The sequence below is a fragment of the Bactrocera latifrons genome, unplaced genomic scaffold, assembly GCF_001853355.1.
Source record: "Bactrocera latifrons isolate USDA-ARS-PBARC rearing strain unplaced genomic scaffold, ASM185335v1 scaffold_44, whole genome shotgun sequence".
Taxonomy (NCBI): domain Eukaryota; kingdom Metazoa; phylum Arthropoda; class Insecta; order Diptera; family Tephritidae; genus Bactrocera; species Bactrocera latifrons.
Window position 1 is genome coordinate 229,608 of NW_017537090.1, and position 13,903 is coordinate 243,510.

Genomic DNA, 13,903 nt, shown 5'->3' on the forward strand with positions numbered 1-13,903 from the left:
AACATAACTGTTTTTTTGGTGTTACGATTTTCAACTATTTTCAGATGAAGTTTGCTTGGCGTTGCAAACCTAAAAAATTAAAAACTGACAGATAATTAAACAGCTGACATTTAAAAAAAAAGCAAAATAATAAAATTTAGTTATTGCTCAAAAAAAGGTAAATGACTCTTAAAATATAAATGAGTTTCGAGGTTTTTAATGCATTTTAAATAATTTTAACTCTGGACTGAAGCTATCTACGATATCTATGATTGTTTAAAACCTTTAAATATTATGAACACCACATACATAGGTGCGCTGTGATTAAACACCAATGACATAAGAGGAGCAAAACGCTTAAAAATCTTAATTTTATTCAAAAACTATATTCCTAGGAGTAGTAAATTGCTTCGACTCGTCATGTTCGAAACCCTTCCCACAATTCCTTAAATATTTTTTTTAATGATTCCGAATTTTAGTTTGTTGCGTCCAATTATTTTACATATGGCTCAAGCAGCTCACGACTTCCGGTCTTAGACCAAGTATCCTCTGTGTAGCCAAAGAACATCGTTTTGAAGGCGAGCTAAAGTGAGAAGGCGTACCATCCCTCCTATGGGTTTGGGTACCGCCACGAAAAAAACGACCCCAATGCAACAATAGCAACAGCCTCTGAAGAGAAATTCCCCTTTTGATAACGACCGTGGCAAACGCATTAAGGATTCAGCCTCGAAATACAACGCAGAAAAACTCTTGCCAACTCTTGCTTCTTCGGACTGAGTAGACAATTGTGAAGTGAAGTCCCCACTCGACGAAAAAAAACCAAACTCTTTAAGGCACTCAACATTCCCGTCCGTCGTTATATGGTACAGAGGCATGGACGATGACTACATCTGATGAGTCGACGTTACCAATTGTTGAAAGATGTATGGTCCTTTGCATTGGCCTTGACGTAACCGCGTAAGCAATGCCCACGCCAGTAAAGAATAAGAAGAATACCAAAAAAAGTTGAAGTTTGACAGCACTTCAACCGAATATTTTTGATAATACCGAATTTCAAAACAACAACAAAAATGCAGTTGGGTTAGAAGGCTAAATAGGGGCCGGAATAACTGGCGCAGTGGAGAATCCGCTTTCATTGCGTCGTCGAAGATCATTTGTAACTTGGCAGTACTTTCGGTGAATTCTTTAAATATTTACCATAAACACCTATTACCTTTAAATTTTAGTACAACTTTTTTAGTTCCTAAAACTTTTCTTTTTTTTCTGTTAGCCCGGTGTGCCTCTGAACTTGGAATAAAAACCCAAAAGAACGTTTAAGCCTGTGTTAATGGATCATTTATCCAACAAAAATGACAACCATTATATATCCGTTATAATAAAGCATTTTAAACATTCCAAATATTAAGCAACCGATTTCAATTCCTTATACTTTATTTAGAACTATAGACAACCCTAATACTTAAATTTTAACTATAAAACTTATAATGCTGCTCTTAACAAATTAAACTCTTCACACAAACAAGTAAAACAAAATAAAAGTTATTAAATTTTTAATTAAACACTAGTTTACCCTTTCAGGGACTATTTGGTGCTTGGTCGATGGAGCGGCCAAAAGCGCTACTCTAACACATTAATTAATTTTTTAACGGAACTATTAGTTGGAGAACTTTATGTGTTCATAATAACCGCCGCCACCGCCGTTGTTGCTTCCAACCAAATGCTGGTGATGGAGCGGCGGTGTGGACATGGGACCGGAGGAGGGTGGCGTCATCGAAGGTAGGAAAATGGGTTTCCGATCAATAAGCGCCGAATTACCCATGGATGTAGAGCTGGGCGGTAATGGTGGTGGTGGTGTCATCGCTGAATGGTGATGTTGTTGTTGTTGATGTTGATGTTGGTGCATGTGTGAGAGACTCATTGAACGCAAACCTGAAATGATGAAAGATAAGAGAGAGAGAGAAAGAGAGGCATGAGTAAAATATTTGTGTGGCGAGGTTTGAAAGTTACAAAAAAAAATAGTTTTTTTATAATTGCGAGGGAAACCGAAAACGCAAAGAACTAGAACCGTTGGCACTATGAACAAGAACAAAAATGTCACTCAAGGCCATTCTACACTACTTGGTCTTAGCTAGACTCATCATGCCGCATCTAAGAATACGGTAAGACCAACAAATTTTGTGGGATGCAAATTGTAAAAGCGGTACGGTGGACGACGAAGTGGTAACATAAGGGTCATTATGCTCAATTTTTAGAAGTATTAGACATCTCAACGGACAGACGCTTCAAGCTGTTCAAGTGGGATCGTTGCTGTTCTTTGCCGTAAAAACCGACCTTTTGCCCTAAACTAATAAAAAGAATAGTCGGTGAAGAACTTCCGGATAACCATTTTGGCGATTAAACCGCGGCACATAATCGATGATTCGTGGATCTATTGGCACACATCAGAGAATAAGAATTAATCTCTATGGTGAACTTCATGTGCTATCCACGTCGACAGAACCCTCACAAGGTTAAAACGTTAATCGACGCCGAATCGCAGGAATAAGTCCTAATTTTGAAAAGAAAAAAGTTATCTTCCACCATGACAGTGCACCAGTTCCAGCCTCGGCCGTGTCTCAACAATTTCGGCAGTATTAGACTTCGTACTGCTACTCCATCTAACGTATTCTGTAAATTTGGAGCGACGCCATTCTGTTTCCAAATTTTGAAACTCACTTACCGGGTCGAAATTTAAGTCGAATGAAAAGGTTATCCCCACTAGAGCGGTATATTTTGGTAACCTCCATAAATCATATTTTTCAGACGTGCCAAAGCATGAAAAGTATCTTTGGGTCAAGTGTATCAAGCTAAATCCTATGTTGGAAGATAAATAGCAATTTATCAAAAAATTTCATTTTTCTCTTTTAAGTCAAGTATTTATCGGACCGAACTCGTTCATACGTATGTATACATATATCTAAGTACGTGTACACAGATTAAAAGTAGCCACGAAGTTAACGTCATCTTCGGCTACATCAAAAAAGAGTTGTCAAGTATTACAACGCTTCTCTTTAGATTGCCAGATCGCACATATGTGTGCATTTATTTATATACATATGTATGCATAGTATAGCCAAATCCCCACAAACATACAGATTTGCATAACAATGTGGCATTACCAGTAACCCCGACTTACAGTGCCAACATATGAAGATCATAAAAACCTACAAATCCGCACCATCAATCTTAAGTCTCCTCACAACTCACAACTCAAACACTTCTACAGTAATTTTACGATTCTCTCTGGCGCTTAAGAGGCATTTCAGATATTTGATTGACACGATCGCCATGAAATTGTAGCACTTGTAATGTATGTGGAGTGCTCAACAGACGGCTTCATCGTCAAATTCACATTAAATAATCACACTTCCGCGCTTAAGTCACAACTCACCGTTATCAAGGCTGTAAGTGGCGCCTGCGCCACCTCCTACGCTGCTACCACCGCCAGCCGTACTGGCGTATGGATAATTGGCGGCCACCATGGTAGCTGTCGCGTAATCCAAACCCGGATTCGAGTTTTGAAGCGCCGCCGTAGTAGCATGCGAGGGACTGCCTGAACCGCTCACCAACGCCGAGGGGGTCAGCGTGTGCGCCAGTGGCGGTGTAGCGTTGTTGTTGTTGCCGCCATGCAGCACCGATGAGGCGGCAGCTATATTTGAATACTGTGGCAGGGTCTGTGTATGGGCAGCGTGTGAATTCCAGGAATCCGTGAATGGCGCTGCAGCGGCAGCACTGCTGGTAGCGTAGTCATAGGAAGCATACGGTTGTGTGGCGTAGAAATTGGCATTATCCTGTTGTAAAAAAAAAAAACAGAAAGGGAATGTTAAATATGATTGGTTCTAATGTGTGTATGTATGTATATAATGTGCTCACCATGCTGGGATCATAGGAGGAAGTTGTGTAAAACCCGTTTGTGTTCGGATAAGGTTTCACTTTCAGCTTCGATCGATAACCCCGTGGTCGCCTACGCAAACTGGCCTCGTCCTCAAACATATAAGCGGAGTTCTGTTCGATGGTCCAGTAATTTCCCTTTCCCGGCTTGCCCACACTCATGCTCTTCGGCAACTTTTTGAAGCACTCATTTAGGCTAAGATTATGTCTCACTGAGTTTTTCCAACCCACATATGGACCGCGAAAGAATTCGAATCTGAAAAATTAAAAAATAAAACAAGCAGTTAACGGTGTTTTTCAACCCTGCTCTCTTATCACTAACTGAAATCACATATTATTTATTTGTTTCACAGGAATCGAAGGTAATCCAGTTTCTTTTTTCTTCTGTAACACTTTGTGATTTTCAGTCGTCGTCTTTCTACATAGAGTTCTTAGCTAACAACGCAGGAAATAAACATAAATAAGGTCAAGATATGCATATATCATATATACTGGGTTTTAAGCCACAAAGGAATTCCGCGAAGCGAAAGAGTTGATGATATTGCCAAAAGTGCCAATTAAACTGCTCATTCATCTGACATTATTAAGGATGGGTAGGCCTTTGTATGGCGTGAAGCCGGTCAGTATAGCCCAGTTTAATATAGATTGTTTTAATCTTTATGTTAGGAACTATGTTAAGACCTAGAAACCCACTTATAAGACTATCCTTTTGGCAAACAAATCTCATTTCTTCTCGCCCATAACGTAAAGGTATTTACCCCCAAGAGAATCTAGAAAATAGACAAAATCGATAGAACTGGTTATACGAGTATTTCCCAATATTAATTGGTTAGACATCAATAAGATGAATAATGAAGGCTTCGCATTTGCTCTTAATCAAAACTTTCAACAGTGTCGTTTTAAAAGACGACACCAATTAACCATCTACCCATTAAGGTATCGAGGTCATAAAGTGCCTAACCTCGCTCTCAATAGCGTCGAGTATCTTTGTGATAAGACTGGTATAAGTGCGGGCCACAATGGAATCGCAAGAAACTGTAAAGCTTAGCTCATCAGCAAGAAAACCTGGGAACGCTATCAGTAGGTTGTGAGCCTCTTGTGTTCTACTACTATATAGGTAGGCTTCGCGGAAACTTGGCCAGCGCTGGGCCACCATCGGTACATGCGCTGTCGCAAAAGCCCGAAATCAATCGCAAGAGATCCAATGATCTCTTTTCACTCAGTAAGTTCAGTCTCTCCCTAGTTTTGGTGCCTTTAACGAGCCATTGCCCAATTGGTGACCACGCAGTAAGGCTGCGAATCCTACCACAGCCTTCCACGTGCGATCTTTGATCAGCCAACTAACCTAAGCTAAGGTATGGAGATATGTAAATATTGTTCATTTTCGTCGGATCTCAGATCTTTCTTATTTCTTTTCTTTTCTATAATGTGCAAATAATAATTACATACATATGTATATAGCACTCTAAACTAGGCTTCCTTACAAATATGTTTATATAGTACCTACGTATTACACACACACACACACTCTTGTATTTGGAGGCGCCCTAGTTGAAATTTAAGCTAAACGCTTATTTCCCAAGAAACCTGAGAGGGTACGAATTTGAAGCTTTGATTACTTCAACTCTGGCGAGCGTTGTGGCAAGCGTGTATCTGATACCAAGGCACACAAGTGCTTCCAACCAATGCCTGGCTTTGATACACACACAAAGTTAAATGGATACTCGAAAGTGATTAAAATTTCTCAAATTGCTGAAATTAAAGTGAAATGAAGAGACCAAATCGGTAGGTTTATATGTATGTATGTATATATCCGTGCCATTGCGTACACCGAGGGATGTCCAAGCCGTCCGGAGCGCCGCCAGTTGCTCGATTGTTTACTCAAAAAGAAACGATAGTTTTAACAAAATCAATAAATAAATCTTTATGTAAATTGCGCACTCGCAGTAATATCCCTCCCTTATTGTTGTTGTTGTTACTTAATTGTGCATGCTTATGTGTAAACATTTGGGGGTTGTCACAAACACCGTGGGTGCCACTTTGCCCCAAACCATTTAGCGTGTGTGTCCACTTCCAGTTTATTTATTTTTGTGAGTAATAATTTTAACAAAGACCGATACATACATATACACATATCTGCAAAAGTATATACACATATGTATGTATATACCTTTACGGATGCGCGTATGTATGTATGTATACCGCTTATACCGTATATGTGGGTTCATGTATTTCCGCTGAATTAACAGAAGTCAATTCGGTTCTTCCTAACTCTGAGGCTCTTCGGCCCCTATTCTAAAATGATAATTATACCCTGAACAGGGATATACCCAGCCAAGAAGCTGGTAACACCCAGAAGGAAGCGTCGGAGGCCCTATAAAGTATATATATGTACATATAAATGATCAGTATGTTGAGCTGAATTGATTTAGCCATGTCCGTCTGTCTCTCTGTCCGTCTGTATATATACGAACTAGTCTCCCAGTTTTTAAGACATCGTTTTGAAATTATGCAAACGTCATTTTCTCTTCAAGAAGCTGCTCATTTGTCGGAACTGCCGATATTGGATTGGATCGGAGTCAAATGCTTGCATGGGACACTTCCTCATTTGACGATGTATCTTTAAGATATTTGGTATGAGCTATTGCGCATAGAAATAATGTAATATCGGAAGAAATTAGCATTTGACGTTATATCTTCACGAAACTTGACATGGATTACTGCTTAAGGTAATAATATAAGCTCCGAAAAAGTGGTTCAGATCGGATTACTATAGTATATAGCTTCAATAATCATTCCTTAAAGAAATGCACCTGTGAAGGGTATATTAGCTTTGGTTGTTCTTGTTTTTAGATCTGTCAACAATTTTCATATGGAAAAGTTATATACATATATCTTATACCATACACACTATACACTATATATGGGCTTGAAAATGTCAAATTACTTGCAGAAAAAAACACATATTTTGTGTTTTCTTACAATAACAATTACTCATAATAGTAATTCAGCTATTAAAATAACAGAAAAATACAAAAAAGAAAAATACTATTTAAACCCGCGATTCCTAAAATAAATAACAAGAAAAATGGATTGAAGTTTGTGAAAGAGCACGAAATTTCTGGACTTCTGTTATTTTCTCGGATGAAAGTATATACAATATTTTTGGCTCTGATGGACATGAAAAAGTATGGAGAAAAGTAAATACAGAGCTTGATCCACGGAATAAGGCAGCAACCGGAGTAGACAATCTTGTAAGCATACAGTGAACAAATATGATTACGCTAATATTTTTATACTCTCGCAACAAAGTTCCTAAAGAGAGTATTATAGTTTTGTTCACATAACGGTTGTTTGTAAGTCCTAAAACTAAAAGAGTCAGATATAGGGTTATATATACCAAAGTGATTAGGGTGACGAGTAGAGTTGAAATCCGGATGTCTGTCTGTCCGTCCGTCCGTCCGTGCAAGCTGTAACTTGAGTAAAAATTGAGATATCATGATGAAACTTGGCTCCATAAGAAGGTTAAGTTCGAAGATGGGCAAAATTGGCCCACTGCCACGCCCACAAAATGGCGAAAACCGAAAACCTATAAGTGTCATAACTAAGCCATAAATAAAGATATTAAAGTGAAATTTGGCACAAAGGATCGCATTAGGGAGGGGCATATTTGGACGTAATTTTTTTGGAAAAGTGGGCGTGGCCCCGTCCCGAACTAAGTTTTTTGTACATATCTCGGAAACTACTATAGCTATGTCAACCAAACTCTACAGAGTCGTTTTCTTCAGGCATTTCCATATACAGTTCAAAAGTGGAAGAAATCGGATAATAACCACTCCCACCTATCATACAAAGGTTATGTTGAAAATCACTAAAAGTGCGTTAACCGACTAACAAAAAACATCAGAAACATTAAATTTTATGGAAGAAATGTCAGAAGTAAGCTGCATCCAGGCTGAAAATGGGCGTGGCGTCACCTACTTATGGACCAAAAACCATATCTCAGGAAGTACTCGACCGATTTCAATGAAATTCGGTATATAATATTTTCTTAACACCCTGATGACATGTACCAAATATGGGTGAAATCGGTTCACAACCACGCCTGAAATCTCGATTATCACTTTATCATGCGAGAGTATAAAATATTCGGTGATACCCGAACTTAGCCCTTCCTTACTTGTTTGCTATTACTTTTAAATGAATATGAAATATATGAAAAAAATTTAAAAAAAACAGGTTATTATTAGTTCTTAAGCTTTTTTCTCTCACTTATTTTTGTGATGCACTGTATGGCCTTTATTAAATAAATTAGAATTTTTCATCTCCTTGTCCATTTTCTACCCAAATTTTTGTTCTCCATATCTGGTTCTGCTGAAATGAACCGCTCAATCTATTTTCGCTACCGTTTCTGTGATAACCGGGTCAACGTAACAGTAACGAACCCGGATTTTTTCCGGCCAAAAACTATCAACTCGCCAGAATATTTGCAAATTACATATGTAGGGAATGTTTTCTGCCGCTAAAAAAAACAGCTTAAGATGCAACTTAGCTGAATTAAAAATTCATCAAGTTAAATATAGAAATTAATCTCTGACCGTTATCATTGACTGATTAATTGTTCAAAATACAAAAAATGTGCGATTGTCTATATCTATTTCATAAGTGTCTCTGCAACATGTTACTCCATGTTTAAATCTGAAAACCCATACAGAACCTTTCTTTCAACAGTTCAAGAGAATGATAGCTGAAACGCTGCCTAATTACATTCAATCATTCAATTTCGAATTATGACACTAACACACTGAGATTCGGTAGGTGGTCAAATTTATTAAAGTAAGAGTACATATCAAGCCTTTTAGGGGTTATGTCTAGCTAGAATTTGGAAAATTATGCCGAACAATTTTCGGCGAATAGGTAGGGCAGGACTTTTTGAATCCAGGACCCCTTGGTGGCGTCATCTATATGTCGAATGCTGCGTTCGAATCTGCTTTTCTATCGATTGTCCAGTGAGAATTTCATGACATTTCATCGATTGGTGAAGTTATTGCGTTTTAAGTGTCAGTATGTTTGAGTTATAACATTAAATTTTGTTTTAGAATTAGTAAAACTTTTACCGAAACATTTCAATTGATGAAACAAGTTTACGGCGATGATTGCCTATCCCAGACTGACCCACTCGTGTAGGTTTCAGCGTTTTCAAAGTGGTCGTGAGGACATAAATGACGATCAACATGTGGGCCAATCAAAATCCGTGATCACCGGAAATTCCATCGAAACTGTGCGTGAATTCTTCGTAAATCAGCCGAAATCATCATTGAAATTCATGGAAATAGAATTGAACATCTCCAAAATATTGACTTATCGCATTTTGACCGAACATTTGGGCTTACGAAAGGTATGTGCAGGGTTTATTCCGCACAAATTGACTGACGACAAAAAATTGCTCAGAATCCAACATTTGATTGACGCTTGTGGCCGATTATTTGATCAAAAATCACATTTAACTCGTTTTAACCATTAACCACTCCCCGTATTCAGCTGATCTGGCGACTTTTCGGAAATATACATTTGCCCATGAAAGGAAAGCGTTATGCAGACGTAGAGGCCATTCCAAAGGCTTGCACCGGCATACCGACCAACTAACTAAAACACTTGTTCGACATGCTTTTGGACCGTGCATAAAGCTGTCTTGAAGCAGAAAGAGACTATTTTGTATAAAATAAATAGGTTTTTACCTAAAAAACCATTTGTTCTCTTTTTTTTAAGTATTGTTTACTTTGGAACGCTCCTTGTAGTATGAGCATATTTGTAACAACGTCACTATTCCAAATAAATTTAATTTCAAATTTTAAACGCAATTTTCTCGAAGCCTTACCTTACCTTTACCTTATTTCAACGCACGGCTCAGCCGATCGTGTTAACTATTATTCGTGCCTTTTATATTTCGGGTTTCGAGAAAATATTCTCCATTAAGATCTATACACTTTTGCATGCGTTTGAACAAATTTACAAAGAACTTTTGCCACTCTGATGGAGGTATCTCCAAAACATGCCTTTTGGCATCAACCAGCTCCTCAGGTGTCGAAAAACGTTGCCCTATTCGTTATTTTTTACGTACGGTAAGTCATACGGTGGATGACTCGTCTAATCGATATTATGCGTGCTCTAAATGCTGCTGATGAGAAATAGCATTGGCAGTTCGTTTTCCTGATTTCTTAAAAGACAACTGCCAAATGCGTTGTTCCAGTGGTATGGTTGCGATGTGTCCAGTTGTTAAAAAACAGACAACCATTTGCCTGTCAGTGCTTTATGCACGATCAGCTTTTGTTGGTTTCAGCTTATCTCAAACTACCCATAGAGTCGACTGCTGTTTAGTCTCGGGTTCATACGCGAAAATCTACGATTATTTTTTTTGGCGAATAAAACATTGTGTGGAATCCAACGTAAACAAACTTTTATTTTTTATAGTCAAATGTTCACGCAATGTTTAATGTATGCTAGTCCCACTAATTCCTCAAATTGTCTCAATCTCACGAAAGGTCACATTCTGGAGGATGGAGTCATGTGAAGAAGTTCACGCAAGTGAGGAAAGTTTTCTGATCGCCATTCACTTGGGAGTGGCCAGAAACGATTCTTTTACATATGACTCAAGCAGCTCACGACTTCCGGTCCTTGACCAAGTATCCTCTGGGTAGCCTAAGAACATCCGTTTGAAGGTGAGCTAAAGTGAGAAGGCGAAACATTCCCTGCATAGGGTTGTGCGCTGGGTTTGGGACCCGCCACGTAAAAAAAACCACCCCAATGACAACGCAACAACAGCCTCGGATGAAAGGTCACATTACGATATTGTAATATCATCAATAGTTTCCTGAAGAATAACTGATTTTGGGCGACCTTTGCGAAATTCGTTTTGGAGTGATCTATGATCTCAATTGAATTCACCATATCATCGGAATGGTTCCTGATGGAGCTTCATCGTCAAAAGTTGAATTAAGTTCGTATGTGCACTCTTGATGAGCTAATCCGCGACGAAAGCTGTAAAACGTAATGGCGCGAAAACTTTCAAATGGTCGAGAAGAACATTTTAAGTTACTGAAACTTATGGGAATACATTCTGAGTATGCATACCATCATAAATGTCAAATTTTACAATAAAAAGTTTCAAAATTGCAACACTAGTGTTTCCAAATCTTAAAATATAAAAGGCAACCAAAGTATGCAATATTGTCAAAGATATTCCCCAGGAAACAAGCAATAAGTTATTGACAATAACTTCCATTTTTAAATGTCGAAAATTTTTAACACCCACAAGGAAACATCGAAAACCCTGTAAAGTATATACGTACATATAAATGATCAGTATAACGAGCTGAGTCGATGAACCAGTCTTTTATTTTCCATAAAAAAGCATATCGGAAACGCCGAATATTGACACATTATTGAATCATACAAACTGATCAATCAAAATCATTGACCATGTGTCGAAAATGTTTTTATTTTAGAAGATATCTTCACGAAATTTGTCATAATTATTGCCCAGGGAAACCCTGTAATCTTCGAACAAATTGCTCAAATCGGACCAGGATAGATAAAAAAAAGACCGTTCTGCCATAAAAGCACGCGTAAAGAGCATTTAGCTTCATTGCTGCCGAAGTTAAGGTTTGTGTCTATCCACTTTATGTAAAAATTTTATCTAATTTTAGTTTTTGGAAAAAAGAGCACATTGTCATTTTTTCTTGAAAACAAATTTTTAATTTTTTTTTTATTTCAGTTAATTTTTACCAGAAAAATTTTGCTGTCAAAAACTCAAAACCAAAAAATCGAGAACCTCTCAATATCTTTTTCGCACAGGCAACCACTTAAACTCATAATCTGCTTTCTAAAGTTTTGTTTATTTTATAAATTTTGTTGTCTTTAAAAATATTTGAGCTAGTTTAACTTTTATTTATTTAATCTTTTTCCCCGACATCTTTCCAAAAAGTTCGAAAGCAAAAATGCGTCAGAATATTCTATAAACGAGTACCTACCATCCAAAAATAACCAAAAAGAATTTAATAACCCGAAAAAATCATCAGCATTTTTGATTCTTCACTACAAAGTTGTTCGAAGAAGTTTATTTTCAATATTCGCTCACCTTTTCTGCAGAAAACTGTAGATTTCACTAAGCGTTAACTTCCCCGTTGGCGATTCCTTAATGGCCATCGCAATCATGTTTATATAACTTAATGCGGGTTTCTCAGGTCGGCGGGAGCCCGATTTTTTCGTCGTATCTGGCGGTGTGAGCTCCTGTGAAGATGACGTATTCGATTGTTGTTGCGGCTGCTGTTGTTGCTGTTGTTGACCCGACTCACTCTGAGCACTATGCACCGACTTAGCCGGTGAGGAACTATTCGAATAGGACATTGTGTCGGTTGTGGAACATAATTGACCGGAAACGCTATGCGAACTAGTTATAACACCGGACGGCGTCGTCGACGCACTCGCCACTGTTGACATACCACCGACGACATTTGGCATACGTTGTAGAGATTGTGTCAAAATATCAGTTGAGCTGACCGCAGCAGACACAGGTACGGCGGACGGCGGTGGCGGCTGTGGCTGCTCGCTCTCATTGTGCGGCAAATATTCGGATGTATTGAAAATTGTATTGCTCGAACAATACTTAATGGTGGGTGTATAATGGGAATTCATGTCCACCATTTTCGAAGCGATGACACGTTGCTGTGTGACGGCGTATTGTTGCAGCTCACCATCCGACGGCACTTTGAGACCACCCTCATTGTGCGGTGATGAATTGGGTGACAACGGCATCAGCATGCCAATGTCATTCTCATTGTTCGGATGTGGCGAGGCACACATAGTGTGCAATGATGTTAGACCATAGGACGCAGCCTGCGAGACGTGCACTGGCTGCTGCTGCGTCATCATGGTCGCATAGTATTTGCGATCGAGATAATTGAGATCGGGTTTCTCCTCCTGCAATTCGGGTGACTCCTGTGGCATACGCAGCATGGCGCTTTGATCGGCATACGTTAGGGGCGTGAAGTTCGTCGTGGATATGATGTTCGATGGCAAAGTGCGGTATATGCTGTTATGATGAGGTAAATGTGTGCTGTGGTGGAGGCCATTATGGCCGCTCGAATGTCCATTGGAATCCATAATTTCTTCGCTTTTGATCATTTTATTTTCATTTATACGAGTTGGCTTTTCTTTTGGCACTACTACACAAATGTGGGTGGAAATTTAACCAAGGAAATTAAACCAAGGAATAATACTTTATTTTTCACTTTCAGCTCGTGCATAAATTAATAATTTTGCACAAATGCGCCGAGCTATGTTTGTACGTGTGTGTTGCGTACTTTTAATCTCTTAAAATTTTTTGGTGGGCACTTTTTTGATTATAATATATTTTCTTTCACTTTGTACTGTTAGATATGCGCGAGATTCCCCCATTCAAGTCTTCACACGATTCGGTACTTTTCTCTTACGCTATTCTCGATCAACTGAATCTAGTGAGGAATGCTTCTTAACCAAAAAATCTTCGCACTAGTTACGCTCCAATTACGCCAGCCGCGTCAGCCGCGTCAGCGATCGGCGATCAGTTCGCTGCGCACACACATCCTTGCCGCAGTCGCAGCGCATACGAACAAACGCACTCGTGGCCGTTATACGCCGCACCACCGGTGTCGAGGTGCTGCATTTCAATGCCGGTCCCTGTAGTACCAGTAGCGTTGGCGACTCCGGCGGCTACGGCTACGGCGACGGCGACGGCGACGACTACGATGATGTTGGTGGCGACGCTTCTCCCACATCGAAGTCTTTTGTTTACATTTGGCTGGCAAATAAGAGCATAAAATACAATATGTACGGGGCTATTCCACAATACTAATTACATCTCTATATGCATATGTATATTTAAATGTGTGTTCACTGATTCACATATGTCTGTGTATATGTTCAGCGATTTGCGTTCAAGTGGCGATTGCTTCGT

The 13,903-nt window shown here is 39.0% G+C and overlaps 1 protein-coding gene across 1 annotated transcript; it reads right to left on the reverse strand.

Annotated features, from left to right (window-relative positions):
• Positions 1–1,438: 1,438 nt before the first annotated feature.
• On the reverse strand, positions 1,439–13,391 carry LOC108972918 (forkhead box protein biniou). The gene is made up of 4 exons (XM_018939815.1): positions 12,047–13,391; positions 3,892–4,165; positions 3,410–3,809; positions 1,439–1,908 (listed from the first exon to the last, which is right to left on the reverse strand). The coding sequence occupies exons 1-4, from the start codon at positions 13,090–13,092 to the stop codon at positions 1,634–1,636; spliced, it is 1,995 nt and encodes a 664-aa protein (XP_018795360.1). The 5' UTR covers positions 13,093–13,391; the 3' UTR covers positions 1,439–1,633.
• Positions 13,392–13,903: the final 512 nt, after the last annotated feature.

Bases quoted from the DNA above. Each gene is read 5' to 3' on its own strand.
- LOC108972918 (XM_018939815.1), bottom strand. From the start codon at position 13,092: ATGATCAAAAGCGAAGAAATTATGGATTCCAATGGACATTCGAGCGGC. The intron at 4,166-12,046 runs GTGAGCGAATAT...TTAATTTTTCAG, and splicing joins TACAGTTTTCTGCAGAAAAG to ATTCGAATTCTTTCGCGGTC. The intron at 1,909-3,409 runs GTGAGTTGTGAC...TCATCATTTCAG, and splicing joins CACTTACAGCCTTGATAACG to GTTTGCGTTCAATGAGTCTC.